This window comes from Carassius gibelio, chromosome A24 (assembly GCF_023724105.1).
Source record: "Carassius gibelio isolate Cgi1373 ecotype wild population from Czech Republic chromosome A24, carGib1.2-hapl.c, whole genome shotgun sequence".
NCBI lineage: Eukaryota > Metazoa > Chordata > Actinopteri > Cypriniformes > Cyprinidae > Carassius > Carassius gibelio.
The window spans coordinates 18,674,846-18,700,791 of NC_068394.1; the positions used below are offsets into that span (position 1 = coordinate 18,674,846).

At 37.4% G+C, this 25,946-nt stretch overlaps 1 protein-coding gene across 1 annotated transcript; it reads left to right on the top strand.

The window, feature by feature from the left end:
* Nucleotides 1-1,578: 1,578 nt before the first annotated feature.
* LOC127946432 (short transient receptor potential channel 1-like) lies at nucleotides 1,579-25,689 on the top strand. Its single transcript, XM_052543002.1, has 13 exons — nucleotides 1,579-2,068; nucleotides 3,108-3,262; nucleotides 3,367-3,468; nucleotides 3,656-3,858; nucleotides 4,220-4,351; nucleotides 5,113-5,308; nucleotides 7,553-7,889; nucleotides 15,647-15,786; nucleotides 15,926-16,075; nucleotides 21,174-21,361; nucleotides 22,010-22,211; nucleotides 22,750-22,944; nucleotides 25,235-25,689. The coding sequence occupies exons 1-13, from the start codon at nucleotides 1,903-1,905 to the stop codon at nucleotides 25,460-25,462; spliced, it is 2,394 nt and encodes a 797-aa protein (XP_052398962.1). The 5' UTR covers nucleotides 1,579-1,902; the 3' UTR covers nucleotides 25,463-25,689.
* The last annotated feature ends 257 nt before the right edge of the window (nucleotides 25,690-25,946 follow it).

The following is a 25,946-nucleotide window of genomic DNA, read 5'->3' on the forward strand; positions in this document are numbered from 1 at the left end:
TATAATTATAGTCTATAAATTAGCTGAAATAAAGTGAAATATGTGTTAGATTAAAACTGCATTTCAGCTAAATTCAGCATAATCAAAGCTTTATTGGCATGTCAAGCATTTACAGTAGGTTTTTATTTACAAAAGTATTCAAAATGTTAAGTAAAGACATCGAAATGAAGGGACAATATGAATTTAAACAAATATGAAAATATAACCAATAATAATAGGCTGATAATAATAATAATAATAATAATTTGCAAATATTATGATAAAAAGAAGATCAGTTAATGGATTTACAAGACTGTATAGATAAAATTGTTTTCTTGTAGGCCTACATTATTCACTGTATTTAACATTTATTCATGATAAACTTAATTTGAATGCTGAATATGGCACGTAATAAAGTCTGGTAGCCAAGGACTATGGTAGGGCTGGACGATATGGCCAAGATGTATATAACAATATATTTCTTAATTACGGTCGATACGAAATAATTTCCAATATCGATATAAACATTATTAAAAAAGCCACAAAAAAAAAAAAAAAAAAAAAAAAAACTGCCAAAAATGCCCTCAACAGATGTCTGTGCATGCAAACTTATGAAAACTTAATTTAAAAAGTCTATGACACCTCATTTAAAACCATATCACATTTAGAACAAAAAGCACAAATACGTTTATTTTCAGCTTTTTTATTGTTATTACTATTATAATTTTTATATTTTTTTGTATTTAGCCTTCATACAAACAATATATGTTAAATCACTGTCAAATAATCGTCTCACACTCACCTAATTAATATTAATATCGTTAACTTCAAACTATAGCCAAACATACACTATATACACATCAGTTAAAAGATTTTTAGCATCATTACTCCAGTCACACGATCCTTCAGAAATCATTCTTATTCTGAATTGCTGCTCAAAAATAATCTATGTTGAAAACAGCAATTCGCAACTTCAGCGCTAGATGCGGCTAAAATAACACAGTGCACCTTTAATTAAAAATAAATGAACCCATCTCTGATAATCCCAGGTTGCTATGGTCGCAGGTTTGTTTAGGAATTAAATTCGTGGCAACGAGAAAAATATGTTGTTACCTCAACATAGCATCTCCAGAGCACGAGTTAAAAGACGTTCCCTCAAATTAATATCTCGTGGCCACGACATATTATCTTGTTCCCACGAGTTATTATGTCATGGCCACGACAAAAGTGAACCAGACTATATGTCATCTTACGGGCACCATACCGGGCACCATAGTTATATAAAGTGGTCAACGTTTGCTGTTATCTGTTCTTATTGCAGTACTTATTGAAGCATGACCCGTCGTCATTTAGTCTGGAAACACTGGGTTGACAAAGGTAGCCTACAAAGTGTCAAATTTACATTGAATTAAGAGCATTTAAACACAAATGTGATGCAAATATTTCAATTTATTCAGTTAAAAAAACATTGTTGTTACATACGCAATAATAAATAGCCTTAGTGTACCTAAGTTTTCCCACCGTGAAAAGGTTGTTGCGGATATTCATTACTTATGTAGAACTTGATGCTCCAAAGGCTGAGCGCGCATGCGCATTTACAGCATCATCAGCACCACAGCAACCGAACATTGCTATGCTCCAGCTTCTTCTTGTGTTTACTATCGTTTGGGGAACATTTGGTTATGAAAACCTTTAGATGATCCTCATGCATGATGATGGATGTTTTTTTATATAAATACATCGTACCATACACAAGCCGAGACGCGGATGTTATATAAAGAGCTCTGACAGGACTCAATCTCCCATATTCAGTGTGGGCCTTATCGGAGCGCGCAACATCGTTTACATCAAGACTGACCAGGGCTCTTGTTTTTAATTTCGGTGGTTTCATGTCTATAAAGGTGTAAGGCTCTGCTCAGTGGGATGCACATCAGTGCTTTGCCGTACTCTCTCTCCGTTATAATGGCTGCTCTATATCAGGGCACGGACTCGTCTTCTCCGGATAAATATATGGCGTTAAAAGACGTCAGAGAGGTGAAGGAGGAGACCACTCTGGACGAGAAGCTCTTTCTGCTGGCCTGCGAGAAGGGTAAGTTCTTTCAATACTCTACAGGACGTGTTCCTTAAATATATTGTATAGGTAAACAGTTATAATCATAATAAAAATGATGACGGTGGTTAGTTTATATGTTTTAGCTGCATCATTTCACAATGTCTTTTGTTATGGGATTTAAATAACATTATATGATTGTTGTAAAAAATAATTATGCTTTAATACTAAATGTTTGTTCTGATAAAATTGTTCTGATAAAATTATATACTGTATATTGGTAGCGTAAGGTTTGATATTTGACATATATTTAGAGCTCAGCAATTTATTTGTTGTCAGTAATTATTTATGATATTATTTTTAAGAAGAAAAAAGCATTTTGACTTTCAGGACAACATGTGATGTAACGTCAAGTGGTGTGACATACTTAAATTTATATGTAGATATATAGACAGCTACATTTCCAGTTTGCATATTTATTAAAAGGCATTTACAAATGAAAAACATAAAGAAAAAAAAATTAAGAACACTGTAACATAAGAAGTGTCAAAATAGAATGTATCGTAATTGCGTAGAACAGTGATGAAGATGTGAGAGTGAAATAACAGTATAGCAGTAGAGATTTTATTTCTAACAGTTTAAGAGTAATTGCATTAGTAGCTTTAGAATTAATATTAAAATAACTGACTTACGATCATTTGCCATATTTATTTTACATGTCATACTAATAGGTACTAGTGATTTGTTTTGAGATAAGTAGATTTTAAGAGCTTGACTGATGTATTGGCCATCTTCAGTGTTTAGTGTTTTGTTCAACAGAAGTGCATAGTTTATTTCCAAGCACTCCAGAAACAGCGTGGAAAACTTATGGATTTTCTCTGGTTACATTGTGCAGACAAGAGTCAGTTGCTATTCTTTTACCATATAAAGAAATCCCAAAGTGGTTCAGGGAAGGATATCTCTCCTTTAAGGGCTAGATTTGTTTCCATCACAAACTGCAGTCCTCTCTTTCTGATAACACATTTAGGTGCCATTGTATAAACCATTGAACTAATTTATAGTTCAACTACATTTTAAGGAGACTACTACATGGTGAGAAGACTTCTGGAGGAGAAACGACATGGTGAATTAAACATTAACTGTGTAGATGTACTTGGGAGAGATGCGGTCACCATTTCAATCGAAAATGAGAATCTAGACATATTGCAGTTGCTCTTGGAACATGGCTGCCAGGTGAGAACACACCCATGTTCTCAGATCATACATAACATGTTAACATAACCAATTTGTAATTTTGAGATCTGTGTGTGTGTGTGTGTGTGTGCACATGCACACAGGCCACAGATGCATTATTAGTGGCTATTGATTCAGAAGTGGTAGGAGCAGTTGACATCCTGCTAAACCATCAGCCCAGGCGTTCCTCCAGGCCTTCTATTGCGGTTAGTGTCTTTTTTTTTTGTGTTATTCATAATAGATTTTTGAAATATTTAACTAAATATTAGTAAATATATTACTATCAGTAACTATATTAATATATATTCATTATTTAAAATCCTAAGTTGGATTAGTTGTCCTAAAAACTTTTTGTGTGATCAGATCAGATTTTGTTTGTCTTGTTTTGTTTAGAAATTGATTCAGCGCATTCAAAACCCAGAGTATTCCACCACCATGGATGTTGCTCCAGTAATTCTTGCTGCCCACCGGAACAATTATGAGATTTTGACAATGCTGTTAAAGCAAGACATCTCTCTACCCCGACCCCATGCTGTAGGGTGCGAGTGCACCCTCTGTAATGTGAAAAACAAGAAGGACAGTCTTCGTCACTCAAGGTAATCATGTTTATCTAATCAAACCATGAAATTAATGAATATTAATGACATTAATGATATATATATATATATATATATATATATATATATATATATATATATATATATATTCCCCTGTTTTTCCCCATCCAAACATTATTCGATTAATTTAACATTTCTTTGTGCAGTTTTATTTTTTTTATATATAGGAAAAAATCTATATATATATAAATGAAAGAAAAGAAAAATACCATGCTACCACTGAAGGCTTATCAATGCCGTAGTCATATCTTTATTCAAGAACATGTGAGAAATGGTTTAACAAGTCTGACTGCATGAGTTAACAAGCTTCTTCTACATCCTCCATCTGTGTCTCTCGCAGGTTTCGTCTAGATATCTACCGGTGCCTCGCCAGCCCATCCTTGATCATGCTTACAGAAGAAGACCCCATTCTGAGAGCATTCGAGCTCAGCACTGATCTGAAAGAGCTGAGCCTGGTGGAAGTGGAGTTTCGGTAATGGAATAGTAATTAGAGAAAAAGGTCTCATAGGGATCACCGCTAAATGGAAAGAGCAGATACCCTCATTGCTGTGGTTTGACAATGTTACATGCATGAATTTACATAAAAGTTAGTTTACTGGGGACAAAGGTTGGCAGGAGAACCAGGTTGTTTGCCCAAGGTCAGTGCTGATTGAGTAAATTATGCCTTTTAATCCAAATCAGCTGCTAAATTTAAACAAATTCACAATGTGTCTTTAGGTTTGCTTTAAAGGAAGAGAGCAGTTCAGCTAAAATGGTGCTGTTTGTTGCAAATACTATTAGGAATAAGTGCAAAAGACAAATTAATGTAATATATATATATATATATATATATATATATATATATATATATATGTGTGTGTGTGTGTGTGTGTGTGTATTGGAATCTATTAACTGGCCAGTCAACTCAGAGATGCTCATTTTGATGGGAAATATATTACAATACAACCCTTGTGTTTGTCAAAAGCACAGTAGGTGACTGAAAATTTTTTTCTCTGGTAGAACAAACTCATTAGATTTTCTGTAAAATATATAATATATCTAATATAATTGCCAACAAGCATATCTAGGGACCTTTAGATGTTGATACTCTCCCATGTTCCCTTGTTAAGCAATCACAGCCCAAACAATTTCTAAAACACCCAAACATTGTCACCCAAGTCCATGACAGATCTAGAAGAAAGAAAAGTTCAGCTTTTACTGCTCATTCTGGATCTCATTATCATTATATTACAGGAATGATTATGAAAAACTTGCCAGGCAGTGCAAGATGTTTGCCAAGGACCTTCTGGCTCAGGCCCGCAACTCTCGTGAGCTGGAGGTCATACTGAACCACACATCCAGTGAGGACCACATAGACAAGAGAGGCTTGCTGGAGGAACGCATGAACCTCAGTCGCCTCAAACTGGCCATAAGATACAACCAAAAGGAGGTAAATATGAGGATTTTTAGCAAAACTGTGCTTGTATCCTCACCAGCCTGGGGCATGTTTCCCATACGATGGCATAACTTTAAAATGAAGTAACTAGTCACATCTGTTTCCTAAAACAATACTAACTTTGCAAAACATTTGAACAAATGTGTTGAACAACCATGTTGCTTCAACAACAGAGGACCATTGTTAATGACATCACAAATGTGGTGTAGCTTTTGCTAATTGATCATTTAGAGATCAAATTAATGTCAGTATTGCAAATATTACATAACAAACACTGTATCTGAGGATTACCTCACTAATTTTGTTCTCCAGTGTTTTGTTTTATTTACTGATGTTTAATTCAATAACAGTTTCCCTATTATGATGGACTTCCTACAGGGTTAATAGAATACATCTGTACATGCACATGCAGTGCTTTTATTTTCTTGAACTGAGATAATGATATATGTTTACAGTATATGGAATGAAAGATGTTTGTGTGCACATTAGCTTCTCTATTTAAGTCCATATGTCATGCAAACATGAAACTATACAGTACTTCGAGAGCTGTAGGTCCATCCACACAACATTGAAATGCTATTTTCTAATGATTTTAGGAAACAACAAATCTTGAAACTGTATTGCTAACAACAAAAACTGCCAATGATTCTTTTGGGAAATGCACCCTTTGGTTAACAACCTTAAAGGGGGGGTGAAATGCTCGTTTTCACTCAATATCCTATAGAGTAGTACTGCATCCTTCATAAATCCAAAAAGTCTTTAGTTTTATTATATTCATAAGAGAAAGATAGTCTGTACCGATTTTTTCCCGGAAAAACACGACCGGTTGGAGGTGTGACGTGTGGGCGGAGCTAAAGAATCACGAGCGCGAATAGGCTTTTGCGTTGAGAGGATGTGGAAGCTGTGACATTACCCAGAGCCGTTGAAAAACATATTAAAGGCTCTGACATTACCGTGAGGGAAAACCCATCATCCAAAACAAACCATGGCTTACAGTCAGATTCAGCTGTTTATTTATGATCCAAAATCAGATCCAGAGGCTGAAACTGAACGAGAGCAGCAGCAGCAACGACTCGCTCCTAGCGGGGCTCGAACCCGGGTCTCCGATGGGAGGGGACGCACTAACAAGGAGGCAGAGATATTTGAAGCAGTTTTACTCACCGCCTGCGGTTCCAACACACGATCGTGACCCTTTTTCCTTGGGATTGCATCATCCTTAAGAAATAAACGATACGCAAATCCGTTGTCAAACTGGGCCTTGTGAACAAGCATCTTCGAAATGCAGGGAACAAACAAAAACACTTGCACAACTCCGTTGATGCTCTGTAAAAATAAACTCCATCCACTGGTCCCTTAATGCTGTTTTTTTTTTGGTAATCTGTGCAGGGTTGTCTTGCCCTGGCAACCAAAAACACACTCCTTTTGTGACTTTTCGCGACGCTCTCGCTCTGATCAGTGAATCGCTCTGATCAGTGAAATGTCTGTGCTGCTCAGCCTCGCTATACGGGAGCGCGCGCTCTTCCGACAGAAGTGCCCTTAGCACCCATATAAGGAAATTCCGCTCCATCTAACGTCACACAGAGCCATACTCGAAAAAAACTTTCCGAAACTTGTGACAGACCGGAAGGAGTATTTTGGGAACAAAAATACTCCTTCAAACGTACAACTTAATTTTTGAAACTTTGTCCATGTTTAGCATGGGAATCCAACTCTTTAACAGTGTAAAAAACTCAGTATGCATGAAATAGCATTTCACCCCCCCTTTAAAGATAAAGTATACCCATAAATTAAAATTATGTTATCATTTACTCATCACCAAGTTGTTCCAAAACTTTATGAGCTTATTTAATTTTCTGAAGAAAGTTGGTTGAGCACAAAAGAAGATATTTTGGAGAATATTGGTAAACAAAAAGTTGATGGTAGCCACTGACTTCCATAGTATGGAAAAAAAAAAAAAAAAAAAAAAAAAATATATATATATATATATATATATATATATATATATAAAATATATATATACTTTACTATATATATAAATCTATGGAAGTCAATGGCTAGTGTCAACTATTTGGTTAACAACATTCTTCAAAATATACCCTCAAAAGAAGAAAGAAACTCAGATTAGGAGCAATTTGCGACAGAATTTTCATTTTTGTGTAAACTATCCCTTTAACCAGTTAATTACCTGACCGGTATATTATTTTTCTAATGTGCTTACTCGTATTCCAATCTGTACAGTTTGTTGCCCAGTCCAATTGTCAGCAGTTCCTGAATACGGTGTGGTTCGGTGAGATGGCGAGCTACCGCCGCAAGCACACGTGCTTAAAGATCCTGTATGTTTTGAGTGTGGCGCTGATGTGGCCTCTGCTGTCCATCTGTTACCTGCTGGGACCCCGTTCTCGAGTGGGCCAGGTCATCCACACACCCTTTGTCAAGTTCATCATCCATAGTGCCTCCTACTTCACCTTCCTGCTCCTTCTAAACCTCTACTCACTGGTCTACAACGAGGATAAGAAGAACACCATGGGTCCGCCTTTGGAGTTGATAGACTACTTTCTCATTCTCTGGATCATAGGTGAGGATAGATGGCATATGTATGTATATATATATATATATATATATATACAGTGCCCTCCATAAGTATTGGAACAGTAAAGACAAAAATGTTCTGTTTGCTGTGGAGTCAAGAAATCTGTAAATATGATTAAAAGATGAACATGAGACAAAACTACAGAATGTCACATTTTATAATTTTGATCAACAGCAGAGAAATAATTTTTTTCTTTACTGTTCCAATAATTATGGAGGGCACTGTAAATTATTCACACTTTTTATCTATTATTTTCTTGGCATGCACTTTCTATCTGACAAATAAGAACCAAAAAAAAAATGTTGTGCTGTGATTGAAGTTTCAACAGGAAACAAAAGATCAAATCTAGTACTTTAACTAATCATAAAGTGCCATGAATTCATCCGAAAGGCCTTGCGGTCCTCCTCCTGAGTCCACAATTTGGTTATATATTTCTGCATAGACTGTCTAGGAAAAGTTCAAATATGTTCATATGAATGTTGAGTAATGAGTAATATGAGTATTTACAATGGACCCACCTGCCTTGGACTTATTTGCAGTATAAACAGTTCTTCCATCTACAAAGTTAGATAGTTAGTATGACTGATAAATTACTTAGATACTGTTCCTTGTTGTAGAAGTAATAAACACAGCTAGCGGTTAGCATCTCTCTAGAGTGCATTAGCATGGTGCCACTGGGTTATTTGTTGCTAATTGCACCTTTTCTCATATTCTCAGATTTCCTGCTAAAAGAGACTTAACCTTCATGAAAAAAAAAAAATAAATAATAATAATAATAATAATAATAATTAACCATGTATTATGATTTATGGCCCCAAATGCTCAAATGTAAGAATATCATATAATCAGATTTGAAGAAAATTTAGACTGTGTGAAGAACACTAGATGGAGGAAGAGGATTATTTTAATCTGCAAATTTATGAATATACTTTACAGTTCATACCACTTAAAATAATGTTTCATTAAAAGTCCAATATGTTAAGATCATATCACCTTTCTTTCCAGCTTAACATGGTTTTGTTTGTTGCTTTTACTAAAACAACCAAAATATATTAGTCAGCTCATAAATGTCGAGAATACATCAAATAAAGTGCAATCAGTTCGGACATTGCACAGTGCTCATTCAATAAATGCACAGCTAAACAGATGCGTTTTGAGTCTGCATTTAAATGTTTTTTGATGATCTCTTCTGGAAACTGGTTCCAATTGTGGCCGACATAACTAAAGGCAGATTTCCCTTGTTTTGTGTGAACCATTTGTGTTTATAACTGACTCAATCCCAATGATCTGATGGGTCTGTTAGGTTTACATTCATTGAGCATATCTTCTATGTATTTGGGTCCTACGCCATTGAGTGATTTATGAACTAGTAAAGTACTTTAAGTACTTTATTATCTTTACTACTAGTACTTTAAAATCAATCCTAAATATAACTGGAAGGCAGCCAGTGTAAGGACCTGAGGACTCAATCAGAATCAGAAACAGAATTAACTTTATTTGCCAGGTGTGCACAAACACACAAGAAATTTGTTGTGGGGTTTTATTTAAGGTGATCCTGGTACATACATACATGCATACATACACATCTGACATGAGAACAAAAAATAAAAATAAATTTACCAAGACTGGAACAGTAGATTGATTTGTCTACAGATTTGTGCAATTTTACTCTATATAGAACTGTATAAATAATAGAGATATGCATATGTATTTACATCATACTTGAAAAGGGCAATAATTAAAGATGTAGAATGATTTACGGAAATTATTTACAGAACACAGGTAATGATTTATATGTTAGCTGTTTAAGCTGAAGATTGCAAGGGGGAAAAATGTTTTTATGTCTAGATGTTCTAGTACCAAGAGATCTGTAGCATCTGCCTGAGCGTAGAAGTCAATGTGAGTGTCCCACTTCAGGTCCTGAGAGATGGTTGTGTCCGGAAAGAACACAGCCCTGAGGAGCTCCTGTGCTGATGGTGCAGGTGTTGGATGTGAGTTTTCTCAGCCTCACTAGCTGCTGCCTGTCTGTCAGAAAACTGGTGATCCACTGACAGACGGAGGTGGGCACAGAGAGCTGTGTGAGTCTGTTCTGAAGGGTGTCCGGAATGATGGTGTTGAAAGCGGGCTGAAGTCCACAAACAAGATCCTTGCATAAGTTCATGGTTTGTCCAAATGTTGGAGGATATAGTGCAATCCCATATTGACTGCATCATCCACAGACCTGTTTGTTCGGTAAGCAAACTGAAGGGGGTCTAGCAAGGGTACAATAGCAACAGGTATGTCCTGTGATTTTTGGTTTCTTGGGTAAGGGGATGATGGTGGAGCGTTTGAAGCAGGAGGGGACTGCACACAGCTCCAGGGATCTGTTGAAGATCACTGTGAAGATGGGTCATAGCTGGATAGCACTGGCTTTGATGCAGGCTGGAGAGACACCGTCTGGGCCTTTGGCTTTCCTCATCTTCTGCTTCCTGAAACTTTGTACAAATCCTCTTCACAGGCTGAGAAACAGTAGTGGGAGGGGGAGGGTGTTGATGGCTGTGCTGTGAGACGGTCAGAGCGGGTATTGGATATCAGACCAAGCTTTTGCTTTTCAAACCTGCATTAAAACTCATTCTGGTCTACATCCATTTGTTGATTGGCCTCAGTGCTGGGGGATGGGGTCTTGTAGCTGGTGATGGCGCTTTCAGGCCATTCCACCCTGATGTTGAGTCTTTACTTGAAAGCTGTTTCTTAGCGTTTCATAGTAGTTTAACTTTGCCACTCTTATCTCCCTATTCAGTGTGTATTTGGCCTGTTTGTACAAGTCTTTTCCCCACTCCTGTAGGTGTCTTCTTTGGCCTGACGAAGTTGTTTGAGTTTGTTGAGCACTGAACCATGGTTTGTCGTTGTTAAAAGTTAAATAAGTCCTGGTGGGAACACACATGTCCTCACAGAAACTTATGTAGGATGTCACGGTATCTGTAAGCTCATTTTCGTGAGTGTTTACATTTCACCACAAGCATACGCTGAACTCAGCATTACAGAAACTTGCTGATCAGATTACAGACAAAGAACTACAGCACCCGGACTCTGTTCTAATAATTCTCGGGGGCTTTAATAAAACAAATCTCTCCCATGAACTGCAGAAATACAGACAGCACATCACATGTCCCACCAGAGAAACTAATATATTGGATCACTGTTACACCACCATAAAGAATGCATATCACTCTTTTCCACCGGCAGCTTTGGGGCACTCTGATCACTGTTTGGTTCACTGTATTCAGACCTACAGGCGAAAACTGATCTAAGCTAAATCTGTATAAAGGACTGTAAAAAGATGGACTAATGAAGCAGAGCAGGATTTATAAGCTTGTTTTGACCTCACTGATTGTAGTGTTTTTGAAGCTGCTGCCACCAATCTGGATGAGCTCACAGAGACTGTAACATCATATATCAGTTTCTGTGAAGATATGTGCATTCCTACCAGGACTTATTTAACCTACATCAATGACAAACTATGGTTCACTGCAAAACTCAGACAGCTCTGTCAGCCCAAAGAAGATGCTTACAGGAAGGGGGACAAAGTATTGTATAAACAGGCTTAATGCAAACTAGAAAATGAGATAAGAGTGCAAAAATGAACTATTCAGAAAAACTCGGACTCGGTTCACTTTCAGCGACTCAGCATCAGTGTGGAAAGGTCTGAAAGAGATCACCAACTACAAGACATCATACCCCAGCACTGTGGAGAATCAACAACTGGGAGACGATCTGAATGAGTTCTACTGCAGGTTTGAAAAAACACCCCAAACCTGCCCTGAACACCCCCCCCCCCCCCCACACACACACACCTGCAATTAATTTGCACAAACAGGTGGTGTGTCAGGTCTTTCGGGAGCAGAAAAGGAAAAAAGCACCAGTAGACAGTGTGACTGCAGTAGAGTATTTCAGGTTCCTGGGCACCACTATCTCCCAGGACCTAAAGTGGGACATTCACATAGACTCCATTGTTAAAAAGGCCCAGCAGAGGTTGTACTTCCTTCACCAGCTGAGGAAGTTCAACCTGCCAAAGGAGCTGCTGAAACAGTTCCACTCTGCCACCATTGAATCCATCCTCTGCACTTAACTCTCTGGTTCAGCTTATCTACCAAATCTGATCTTAGAAGACTACAGACAATAGTCCAGACTGCTGAGCAAATCACTGGTACAACCCTCCCTTCTCTCCAAGAACTGTACTCATCCAGAGTGAGCAAAAGGGCCAGTAAAATCACTCTGGACCCCTCACATCCAGCACACTCTCTCTTTGAACTGTTGCCATCTGGTCAACACTACAGAGATCTGAGCACTAGAACGGCCAGACACAGGAACAGTTTCTTCCCTCATGCAATCCATCTCATGAACATTCAATAATCGTGGAACACACACTATTTATACGCTTGTACACTTATTTATTTTACACACATACTTAGTCTACATTTCAATTTGCACATAATATAACCTGTAAATGTAATTGTCTGTTGTTTTGTTTATCTGTACATACTAGGGGTGTCCCAGACTAAGGATTTTCATAGTCAAAAAGTTCGAATCTTGCCGATATTTGACTGATAGTCTAATCATATGCTTGGGGGCGGGGCAAAATAGATAAACAAGGGTCAAATCAGACATTAGACTAACATAATTACTGATGTTAACACACAGGGAAAATATGCAATGAACACCTGGCAGATATAAACGAGGTAAATAATGTTTTATGTTTTGATGAACAGATAGCTAACAATTAACGTCGGTGAAACCGTTACGATTAACAATTTTTTATTACTTCATCATGCTGCGTGCAATGAAGATGACCAGTAGAGTGACACATTTGATAGTTTGACATTTGAAGTTTTTAATCAATGGGATTCAACTCAAAATTTCATATAGAATACGCTTAAAATAAAATTTCATATCATTTTAGTATAATGGTCTTCTCATTATAATAGTATGTAGGGCTGCATGATGTGTCGTTTAAGCATCGATATCGCGAGTTACGAATCCACGATAGTCACATCGCAGGGTGTGCTGTGTAGGCTGTCGTAGTTGATCCGTTATTCATTAACCGTATGGGCTCCCCGGCCCTTGACGAATGTGATTTGCGGATTAATTGCACAGCTTAACCATCATAGAGTGAAAGTTTAATGTTTTTAAGTCCTGTCATTTTAACAGGGCAGAGAGAGAGAGAGCACGCTAAAGAGAGAGCGAGAGAGAGAGCATGCGTGAGAGAGAGCATGTGTGAGAGAGTGAGAGACAGAGAGTGCGACAGAGAGAGAGAGAGAGAGAGAGCATGCGTGAGAGAGAGCATGTGTGAGAGAGTGAGAGACAGAGAGTGCGACAGAGAGAGAGAGAGAGAGAGAGAGACAGAGAGAGAGCGAGCAAGCCCTGGCCGTACGCTCACCGTCTTCAAACAACACGAGCGCTGTCTTGCTCTCTCTCCCTCATGCATATTAATCAATTGACACAATGGTGTCGATGTTTAAATAATTTAAAATGAGAATGTAAGTGTGCTCAGCCCATTTTTGTTTGTAAGAAAAAAATTGATTAGATTTTATATCGCAATATATATCACAGAAAAATATCGCAATGTCATTTTTTCCCAATATCGTGCAGCCCTAATAGTATGTACTGTATATAACAGTCCCAGTCATAGTTATTAATATCCCACGCTGTGTGCTGAAGAGATATCACCATAGTACTTACCTACAATGAAGCGCTTGACTCAAAACCAAATGCATCTTATATCAGGTAAATATTAAATCCACAATATATATACACCGGCTGAAATGTGTTGAAATCACTTGTACCCTACCTGTTTGAAAAAATCCAGTCTCTGCCTGTATCAGTTTGAGTCTTGGTAAAGTTTTAAATCCCTGCCACCAAGATGCTCCTCTGTTGGTCACGGATTATGGAAAGTGAAACATAAATATTTAGGGGTGGTTACACATAGATACTTACATTCTTACAAGATTCTTATTTTCAAATTCTTACAGCTTCTTCATAGTAGGCGGTATATTAATTTATTGGGAGAAAACCGGTAGTTCTATGTGAAATCAGACATTTGAGCTCCCCCTATAGTCAAAATGGCATAATCAATAACGTCCTGCGAATATTCAACTGTTAGATTAGTAGTCAAATCAGGCTCCTCAAATTCATCGGCTATAAATGTGTCAATTTGTATATTTTTATTCCTTATTTACATGTTCTATTATTTATTTCTTTTTTTACTGTCATTCTGTTAAACTGTGGTAGCTTCGGTCACATAAACAAATTTCTAGTATTTGTAAACATGCCTGGCAATAAAAGCTTATTCTATTCTAGTATAATCTATTAAAGACAAAATTTTGGTAAAAGTTGACATTTAAATGTTGATTTGAAGTGTCCGTTTTTATTATTGCAGTTAAATCTGGACACAGAGAAAGAATTTTGCTACTCATATTAGCTACAGCATGATCAGTCACACGAAAGTCATCATAATAAATATTGGCTCATGTAACCAGGGCAATATTTTAAAATATATAATTGAGTTTTTACATAGCATGAACAGAGATGGTCTGTGGTCAAATTGTGTATGTTCCTTCTGTTTGAAAATAATCTGCATCGCAATCAGCTGCTGATAAAATTGAAATTCAAGTAGCTGCATTGGCATGGTAAAAAAGGCTTTTTAAAAAGCACTGACAGCGCTTCAAACCAATAGTGCTGAACAAATTTTAGAGGCTAAAATAGGCAAATCAGTCTGATCGCTCTGATCCAATGACCAAAAAGCTCTCTGTTCCAAAAGTCAAACAATCTTTATAGAATAATTTTATGAACAAATGTAGAAATTTTAAAATGTAGAAATGTTTTTAATAAAAATCAAGCCATGTCATCTTAAATTCCAGTGAAGTAAAAATATCCAGCAGCTGGGAAAATATCACAATTTGTGTTCTGAAGATTAACAAAGGTCTTATGGGTTTGAAACTATATGAGGGTGAATAATTAATGGATTTTTGGATTAATTATTTCTTTAAAAAAAAAAAGAAAATATATATATTTTTTTAAACGGAACAGAGTGCCTAATGTGCATTTAACCCTCTGGTGCTGTTTACCTGACCGTCAAAAATTTAATTTTTTAATTTATTTATTTATGTATGTATTTATTTACTGATTTATTCATTCATTTAATTAAAATGAATATACTATATTTTAGTTTGATCATTTTATACATATATTTTGTATTTTTAGGGGATTTATATTATATTTATGGAACAGGTATGATCCATTTATTACCATTTATTAATCTTGTTAAAGAAGTCACTTCACACTACAAATTAGTTAGATTTGAAAAAAAGTTTATAATTGTGAAAAATGCACAAAAATACAAATACAAATTGTATATGAAATATATGTTTTACTCTAAAACTGCAAGAAAATCAAAGCCATATATCTAATCAGGATGTGTTCTGAATTTGAGACTGCTAAAAAAATAATAATAATAATAATATTAATTTTAATTTTTTTTCCAATGCAACCTTTTAAGTTTTTCAAATCATGTCCATTAATACCTTTTATTTATTTTTTTTCTTTATTTCATTCTTTCATTCTTTCTTTCTTTCTTTAACATCCATAAATCTTCTCTGACAGGTATTGTTTCTTTGAGTTAAATTCTTCCTGACAGTTGACTGAAAACTCACAGCAGTAAGGACTGTCTTTGTGCTGATTCTGATAGCAAATTCATCTCTCCATAGGCATGGTGTGGTGTGATGTGAAACGTCTGTGGTATGAAGGATTGGAGGACTTCCTGGAAGAGTCGCGGAACCAGCTGAGTTTTGTCATGAACTCGCTTTATTTGGCCACTTTTGCCCTAAAAGTGGTGGCTCATAGCAAGGTATAATCCCTATCCAGAATTTCATTCTGAGGCCTTTTCCAATTAATTTGAAAGGACTACTTTACTCTAGAATGAAAATTCTTTTTGAGGTATGTATGTAGAAATTACATAATTTAGCATTTCCTTTGTTCTTCTTCAGTTTAAAAATGTTGGGGAAGAGGCAAGGAAAAACTGGGATGCATTTCATCCCCTCTTGGTTGCTGAAGGTCTTTTTGCATTCGCCAATGTTCTGAGCTATCTCCGTCTCTTCTTCATGTACACCACCAGCTCCATCTTGGGGCCTTTACAGGTAATCACAACATCCTTGGTCTGCATTTCTTTCAATTCACTGCCACTACCAATGGAGTGTTTGTACTGAAGCTTTTTCTTCTGTTACATAATGCCCAGTCTGTCTGTCATTTATATCTCACCAGTGCTGCAAATGTCTGTTTCATTTCTCTCAGTTCTTCTTTTAGAAATCTGTGTTTTTGGATCAGTTCTTGGATTTTTTTCACAGGGGTTTCATCTCCAATTTATAGGGATTTATTGCTGGAAATGTCCTATTTATAGTGTGGAAGTGAATCTCATGAAGTCACATCCACCACCTGCCAATGCAGGTACTTTCTTCTTCCGGAAGGTTTTTATTTATTTATTATTATTTTTTGCAATAATGCCATTGAAAAGGCTCATTTTGGGTTTCCTAAATAACCTTTCATTGATCAGTTCTTAAAATAACCATTTTTTTTTTCTTAATGTGAATGTGAAGGATATTTATATGAAAAAGAACCCTTTTTTACTATAAAGTACCTTTTCTCCACTGGAAAGGTCCTGTGGATGTTGAAGTTTCTTTGTGGAAGCATAGATGCCAATAAAGAAACCTCATTTTGCCTCCAGGCACTGTGGTGGGTGACCTGTAGTACGTCTTGTATTGGCATTTGATAATTCTATTATTTATTTGTTCAGATGTTCAGTATAGCTCTGCCTTGTTTGAACCCATGACTTTGGCACTGCTAATGCCATGCACTTCTAGTCGAGCTGCAAGATGGTAAATTATTTTGTTTTGAGTCATCCTGTGCAACCGGCTTCAGCAGCTCTCTGTCTTTGGCAGGAATCTTTCTGCAGTAGTTTCAGAGAGGTTGCATAATACAGCAATGCTTTTCTCCAGTATTTGTCATGAGTTAGACCATGTCAGTCCTGAGTGCATGTGTCTGTAGTTCTTTGCTTTTTTTACACATGCTCTTAGGCTGACTTGGTGCTGCTGTATGGAAAAGTAATTATCTCAAGAAGTGTGGTCGGAATGATGCATACACACACACACACACACACATACACTCAATTGACACACTCTCCATGCAAATTATTTAGAGGAAAGTGCCTTGTATTACTGGTTTTATGTAAATGCATGGAATAACCCACATGCTTTAATGCTTTCTTTTTTAATCCTTCTAACATACAAACATTTGATGTGCAGATACAAGAATGACAAGGAACACAGCAGATTTTTTACTGGGAAGCCAGAATAACAAATAGTCAGACGTTTGTTCCCTGCTGCTTCATTGTTTGGATAAGCGTGTCCAGTAAATCTCCCCAAGTAAAGATAGCAAGTGGAAAACAGTTACTTCACCTCTAGATACATGTCTGAGGAATTTTACTTTTATTTTTTTCTTTGTGAGGGCAAGAGTTGAGTTGTCATACTGAATGTTTAAATTTTAATTCAAGGAGTGATATGTTGGATGTATGACTACAGTTATTGTCTGAATTAGAGTGATTAGTATTGAGTAACCCTGATTTGCATGCCTGCTGTCCAATATGTGATGGTCTGGTGTCTTGCCCGACCCTTCCTTGATAGGCACCGGCGCCAGGGGGGGTCTTTGGGGGACTCAAGACCCTGCCAAAAAACGCCTTGACCCCCCATTTGATATATATATCTGGGATAAAGATTTAAAAAATGTTTCTCTTCAAACTATGCAGAACAATAATAATTAATAATTTATTTGTCATTTATTCGTACACTGAACCGAGAACCATTTCTGTCGGATGCGTCTGATTCGATAACCGAGGAGCTGATGATAACGCGCATGCGTGATTCAGCGTGAAGCAAAATGACACACAGTGCTTTCGAACTGAACTGATTCATTTGGTGATTGATTCTGAACTGATTCTGTATTAATGTTATGAGCCCAGGTAAACCGAAGGCTTGAATCAAGGGCAATCATCACCAATGATGTCATTACGTCGAACGCAAAAGAACCAGTGAACCGTTTTTTTTTTCAACTGGTTTATTGAATCGAACTGTCCGAAAGAACCAGTTCACCGAAAAGAACGGAGCTTCCCATCACTACTGGTGATCCTAAAACCGAGAGAAGGGTCTGGCTGCAGACTTGCATTCTCAGACACTTGTGGCAATCGTGCCTGTTGCCAATGGAGACAAGAAGTTGTGGTGTTGATTAAACGATTAAAACTAAATGAGTTGGCCTACTACTATAAAATACAGGGACCTGCAAGAAAAAGACAAGACTGGCAACTGTCTTTCGCTATTGATTGATGATTAATTAAAAACAAAGTAGTTGATATGCAGTGTTGTTTTTGTTGTTTAGTAGCAGTAATATGCAGTTATTATCTGTGTCCACTGTATTTTTTATTTGTTTTTCATGAGACCCCCCTTGAAATGACAAGGATGCACCTTTATATATATATATATATATATATATATATATATATATATATATATATATATATATATATATATATATATATATATGGATAAATGGATCCAATGCATTCGAATACCTCTCACGGTACTTTGATTTCATACAGCGATCATTCTGTGCCGCTCTGCTTCAAATATCAATAACTGCTCTCCCTCTGTCATAACTACATATAAAATATTGATACGAGCTGTGACTGTTTCCTACAGATACAGGTTATTGTTCAGTAACAGGAAACCGGGACGTCTGGTCACCCTAGTGTGTGTGTTCTTGTATATGGTTTATGGGGACACAAATATCTATAATGACATATTACAACGTAAACATGGTTTATGAGGAGACTTCCTGTGCCCTCGTAAACCAAATGACTTAAAAAAAAAAAACTAAACTGTGTTTAATTTAAATTTTTAATTGTATGGGGATAGAATATACAGTTTGTACAGTATAGAAAACCGTTATGTCTGTGGAGAGTCCCCGTAAACTACATAAGCGCACGTGTGTGTGTGTGTGTGTGTGTGTGTGTGTGTGAGAGAGAGAGAGAGAGAGTTAAAAGTCATGGTACACGCTGCTAGAAACATCATAAAGCACTCGCTGTTCCTGCCAGAGTTCAGCTAATTTATCCTCTTGGTCAATATAGTCCACATTCGCCATGGTGCTGCCGTCTACGTCTTTCTTCTTCTGTGGTTTGCCAAGTTTGTGATTGGTCAACTTTAAATAGATCAACAAATCGGCTTGTTCAACCGCACATGTCACAAATTCAAACCGATAGCTCACAGGCTTTTTAGACATGTTTAAAAATGATCAGGAGGTCGGGAAGTGCTCGCAAGGCACTCTGCTTGGCTTGTAATTCCTCGCTCATGATATGAGCTGTGACCAGCTACTGTGACGAGCATTTCCACACTATTGAAAAAAATTACATGCGAACCCTTACTACAGCAAAAATCGCACCGTGTATGCCCGCCTTAAAGCTGCAGTAGGTAACTTTTGTAAATATATATTTTTTACATTTTTTTAAACCTGTCTTTATGTCCTGACAGTAGAATATGAGACAGATAATCTATGAAAAAATCAAGCTCCTCTGGCTCCTCCCAGTGTCCTATTGCCATTTGCAGTTACAGACCGCTCCTGGTAAGAAAAGAACCAATCAGAGCTGTGGTCCGTAACTTTGTTTGTGTTCAAAATGTAGAAAAATGTATATAATAAGCGAGTACACCATGAATCCATTTTCCAAACCGTGTTTTTAGCTTGTCCTGAATCACTAGGGTGCACCTATAATAAGTGTTTATATTCAGACTATTTTAGATTGCTTAGGGGATACCGCGGCGGAGTAACCCAGTACCTTTGTGATTCTTCCTAGACATAAACAGAGAGAAGTAGTTCCGGCTACGATGTTCTTCCGCAAGACGCAAGCAGTTCTGTTTATTAACCGCTAGAGCGTCAAAAGTTACCTACCGCAGCTTTAAGCAGGGAGGGGAACAGAGCAGTTTACAGTGCTTGACATCGTAGTTACATCGTAATTTTACATTTGCAAAGATGTCAGTCAGAAATAAACAATACTTAAATACAATAATGATATAAAATTATATATTTAAAACAGATTGTCTGGAAATCACGAATTGATTTACATATTTTTATTATTACTTATGAAACTTACATAATCCAATTCATGAACTTTATAAACAGTGAAACTTTCCAGTGCCGTTATATATCAGCACTCTTAAAGCAGTCAGATGTGGACTGAAAGTGATTTCTAACTTTAAATAGAATACTCAACAAAAAATAATAATAGGCCTAATAGTAATTCTTTGAGTTGTATTTAAGGTTGGATTTTTGACTTCATATCAGAGACATAAGTTTAAAATTGCTATTGCAAATACCACGGTTCAAAAAAAGTTGAAAGATATTAGATGTGGAAAATGATGTGGAAAAAGAGTGACAAGAAAATGAATTAAATTAATGGGGGTATAAAAAAAATTTAATAAATGTAAAAATATTTAATAAATAAAACAAAATCCTGGTTATGTCTCAAAGTAAACACACAGTACAAAAAATTGTGGTTCACTGGTCAGACTTGACTCAAAGTAATTCATCTTGTCCCTTACCTCAACCCACACTGGAAAGGCCAGTGGAATCTAAACACAGATAAAGCCAGGCACATTAAAAAAGTTAGTCTACTGTATGTGTTTAGTATACTAGGTTAGGTTCGCCTAATGCAGCTATTTGGAAATGTTCTCCTTTCATTACCCCCAAACGGCATATATATATATATATATATATATATATATATATATATATATATATATATATATTCTTAAGCCATGCAATAATCATAGTTAATTAGATTTAAGTACACTAAACTGTTTTCAGACTAAAAAAAAAAAAAAAAAAGCATTTATCTTCATTTTTTAAATGTATTCATTGGAATTTTAAATTTACTGTGTGTTTTTATATGGACTCCAAAAAGATGAGCCAAAACTAATAAACCAAATAAAACATATTTTCAGTGCTGCCAGGTTTCTCTCTTCTCCAAACAGGAATGAGTCAAAATGATTTTCTGTGGTAATCCACAGAATGCATGCATGATGTCAGTTCATCTTAAGTTGTATTTAACTTGGAATGTTTCTTATTATGAACCTTTCTATAGATCTCTATGGTATCTCCATATGTAACTTGGAAGGGATGGTGTATTTGTCATTGCAGATCTCCATGGGCCAGATGCTACAAGAGTTTGGGAAGTTTCTTGGCTTATTCCTGCTCGTACTCATCTCTTTCACCATTGGCCTGACACAACTGTATGGAAAAGACAAGGACCTCTCCAGCACCAAAAATATAACCAAGGACTGTGAGGGCATCTTCTGTCGAGAGCAGAGCAGCGACACCTTTCACACGTACTTTGTATTTTATCTCATTTACACTAATCAGAGAATTTAAAGATTTTTTTTTTTCTCTCTTTTACTCTAAGACTCGTGTTGTCTTTCCCAAAAGGTGCAAAAATAAAAGTCAAAGGGGTCATATCATGCATTTTTCTTTCAAAATTAGTTTTTGCATCTTTGTTCCAGTAAACTTTTTTCTTGGATTCGGGAGGAAGTTTTGAGTTTTGAGTTCTTCCTCATGATATGACTCATTTGAAATTTATTTTTGATAGAAAGCAGTTTTTAGGTTTCTGTGACATAGACCCTGTCCTAAGTGCCTTCACCACATGCGTATGTCCGTTAAGTCCATGAGACCATAGGGTGTCCCATTTGTCATTTTAGCTTTCAGTAGGGTGCTTGTGAGTGCCCCCATTGCAGCTGCTGTGCATCTGGGTCGCTGAGCCCACACAGAGTGGACTAACTTTTGCCCGACATTCAAAGCAGCTTTACATCATGAAAGTGTGGACTCAGAGGAAGACTATGATAGTTTACGGTCCGATTTGGGACGGGGCCATGAATCATTGTTCTAAAGATGCAAGGTTCCACATTGACTATGAAAACAATGTGAGATGTCTGTTTTGATCAAATCGTTTCCTTTAATCATTTATTTTCATCTTTCTCCAGGTTTATGGGGACATGCTACGCGCTCTTCTGGTACATTTTTTCCCTGGCACATGTGGCTCTGTTTGTTACAAGGATCAGCTACACAGATGAGCTGCGGCCGTTTGTTGGTGCGCTTATCGTCGGTACATACAACATTGTTGTGGTCATTGTTCTAACGAAACTCCTGGTGGCCATGCTGCATAAGAGCTTCAGACAGATTGCTGTGAGTGACCCTCGAGATGATTTGATTCCAAAAACTATAGGTGCTTTCTCAACATGACATATGATTATACCATAATTGTGTGTTTCTGACAGGAAAAATGTATAAACTAAAGTTCTATTCACCAGTGTTAACATAACATAAACACTCTGGGTTCTTGAAACATGATGGGGCAGCAGAGAGTTTAATGTGGTCTAATTGGTTGTTTTGAGGAGGTCTGTCCATTAGCAGTCCCGTTTATTTCAACAACCTTTGAGCTGGCACATACACTGGAAGACATTTTCGTTTATGGACACTCAGTTCTGGACAAAGGCACTTGAAAAAGCATACATTCCATGCGATCAGTCATTCATGACTAAAATAAGTGGGATTACTAATGGTTAGCAATCTTCAGATATTTTACTCTTTATATCAAGAAGATGTGTATGAGTACATATACATGTAGTTACTTGTACTGTATATCTGGAAACATGTATTAGGCCCCTAGGAACAGGTAGTGAAGGCATCATTGTTGTACCTTAATGATTTTATCTGCTTGCAGAACCATGAAGATAAGGAGTGGAAGTTTGCCAGGGCCAAGCTGTGGCTCAGCTACTTTGATGATAAGTGCACACTGCCTCCACCTTTCAACATCCTCCCCTCACCCAAGACTGTGTGCTACCTGGTCATCAGCCTGAGCAAATGGATCTGTTCGCACACTTCCACAGGCAAGGTCAAGAGACAGAATAGCCTCAAGGTATGTAAGATGTATTTAAACGTAGACCTGGGAAATTCTACCTACTGCACTGTATAGTCATAGTTTGCATTTAGCAATATATGGATAATTGATCAATTTGACAAACAAGATCAAATTCTATCCTTTCAGCATGGTGCTGTAGCTGGCGCAGGCCATGTGATTGTGAAAGAAATGTTCCATTACTAGGGAGTTTTTGTTTGTCTACGAGAACAAAGGGTGTCCATACATTCGCCTGTCCATGTGCAAAATAAAAACAAGAAAAATAATTGCTCAGTTTCAATCTTTCTTGAGCAGGAACAACATAGAGCACAGAGTTTATGATGAGGTGTCCAATCCTGCTCTCGGAAGGCTTTAAAGGGGGGGTGAAATGCTCGTTTTCACCCAATATCCTGTTAATCTTGAGTATCTATAGAGTAGTACTGCATCCCTTCATAACTCCAAAAAGTCTTTAGTTTTATTATATTCATAAGAGAAAGATAGTCTGTACCGATTTTTCCCGGAAAAACACGACCGGCTGGAGGCGTGCCGTGTGGGCGGAGCTAAAGAATCACGAGCGCCAGTAGGCTTTTGCGTTGAGTGGATGTGGAAGCTGTGACATTACCGTGAGGGAAAACCCATCATCCAAAACAAACCATGGCTTACAGTCAGATTCAGCCGTTTATTTATGATCCAGAATCAGATCCAGAGGCTGAAACTGAACGAGAGCAGCAGCAGCAACGACTCGCTCCGAGCCGGGCTCGAACCAGTGTCTCCGATGGGAGGCGGACGCACTAACAAGGAGGCAGAGATATTTTAAGCAGATTTACTCACTGCCTGCGGTTCCAACACACGATCGTGACCCTTTTTCGTTGGGATTGCTTTATCCTTAAGAAATAAACGATACGCAATTGTAAAACAAGCATTTTCAAAAAATCCGTTGATGCTCTGTAAAAATAAACTCCATCTGTGCAGGGTTGTCTTGCCCTGGCAACCAAAAACACACTCCTTTTGTGACTTTTCACGACGCTCTTGCTCTGATCAGTGAAGTCTGTTGTGCTCTCAGTGCTGTGCTATACGGAGCGTGCGCTCTTCCGGCAGAAGTGCGTCAGGACCCATATAAGGAAATTCCGCTCCATCTAATGTCACACAGAGCCATACTCGAAAAAAAACTTTCCGAAACTTGTGACAAAACGGAAGGAGTATTTTGGGAACAAAAATACTCCTTCAAACGTACAACTTAATTTTTGAAACTTTGTCCATGTTTAGCATGGGAATCCAACTCTTTAACAGTGTAAAAAACTCAGTATGCATGAAATAGCATTTCACCCCCCCTTTAACTTCAGCCGTAATTTAAACACAACTGAACTGGGTAGTCAAGGTCTTTAGGAATGGGGATGGGTATTGTTTACATTTTCATCGATACCGATACCGATACCAATACTGATACGTAGCAAATAAAACATTTTACAAACAAGGCTTTAGAGCACACGCAAATAGTGTACTTTTGTGATTGCAAATAAGTGCAGTGTCTTGTGAGTGTAACTTTACCGCTGAATTGACATTTGATGTTAATGTGTCTTGCGCATTGCATTTGGAGCTGGAGCTGTGAGATATACAGTAGCATAATAAAGCACATTGCCTGAGGTATGTTGTGTTCTGTTAGTAAATGTTTACTGCATATATTCCATCTGACAGTGGTGATGCTTAGTTTTGTAACTAGAGCCCACACTTTCAAACGTTTCACTCTTGCCTCGATGACTGATTGCAAACAAGCACATGCGCTGGAAATCACACTCACGTCGAGCAAACATCGGCCACATTATTCAGTGAAGGAACAAGACAAGCAAACAATGCGAGTATCGATAACAGTATTGTTTGTCCTGAAGCTTATCAGTACTCCGGTATCGATTCAAGTACGTACCAGTCCGTACCGTACCGTTTTTCGGTACCCATCCCTATTTAGGAGTGCTTTAAAACTTCCAGGCAGGTTTATTTAAAATTTGACAGAAAGTTGGCCCTCAAAGAGCAGGACTGGTCACTTCTGGTGTCGTGTTTATTTTTGGACTATTTGCATAGTAGTGTAATCAATGTGAAGCTATGTTACAGTTAATTTTTCATTTCTGTGGAAAAAAATGGGGCTGCTTTGCGATTTTGCGTTTTTCCTGAGCATTGGTTGAAAACTGCGTCTTGGATCACATGACCATTTTGATGGAAAAAAGGGTGACTTTGGCAGTCTTCTAAAAGAGGCGAGCTCTACACATGTTATCCCTTATAGTCAACTTGCCAGTGACCCTTCTAAATCTTTTTCCAGGAATGGAGAAACCTGAAGCAGAAAAGAGATGAGAACTACCAGAAGATTATATGCTGTCTTGTTCACCGTTACCTGACCTCCACAAGGCAGAAGATGCAAAGCACAGACCAGGCCACGGTAGAGAACCTCAATGATCTGCGGCAAGACCTCTCCAAGTTTCGCAATGAAATGAGGGACCTTTTGGGCTTCCGCACTTCCAAATATGCCATGTTTTACCCCAGAAGCTAAGCCCATGTGAATTTAGTATAACTGTCCCAGCATGCTCAGCAATGCTCTTCTCCTTTTTTTTTTTTGGAAGATGAAAAAGTCCTGGGACTCTACTGGAATAGTTATTATGCTCTGTTTATTCTACACCAAAGCCTACAGTACATAACCATAACTTATGTAATAATATTGTGTCCTACCTGTTTTCTAAAAGTGTAATTCTTTTCAAATAAATAACATTTACGATGAAATGTTTTATACTGAACTTGGATACCTTATTTTTTTCATGGGTATTGTGGTATATTTCAGCATGATTTCAAAGGTGTGCTACTAAGGTTTATTGCCTTTTAGACATCAGGAACAAAGATCCTCCTAGCTTTCTTCGCCATGTCTTACAAATTTTGCTCCTGCTGCCATTTTGATGCTCAACACAACAGTCAGAAGAGAAGTAGGAACCAAGAGAGCCCAACCAGGAGTGTGCCATGTACTTCAACAGTCTTGTGCCTCC

Bases quoted from the DNA above. Each gene is read 5' to 3' on its own strand.
- LOC127946432 (XM_052543002.1), top strand. From the start codon at position 1,903: ATGCACATCAGTGCTTTGCCGTACTCTCTCTCCGTTATAATGGCTGCT. The intron at 3,859-4,219 runs GTAATCATGTTT...TGTCTCTCGCAG, and splicing joins GACAGTCTTCGTCACTCAAG to GTTTCGTCTAGATATCTACC. The intron at 21,362-22,009 runs GTACTTTGTATT...ATCTTTCTCCAG, and splicing joins AGCAGCGACACCTTTCACAC to GTTTATGGGGACATGCTACG.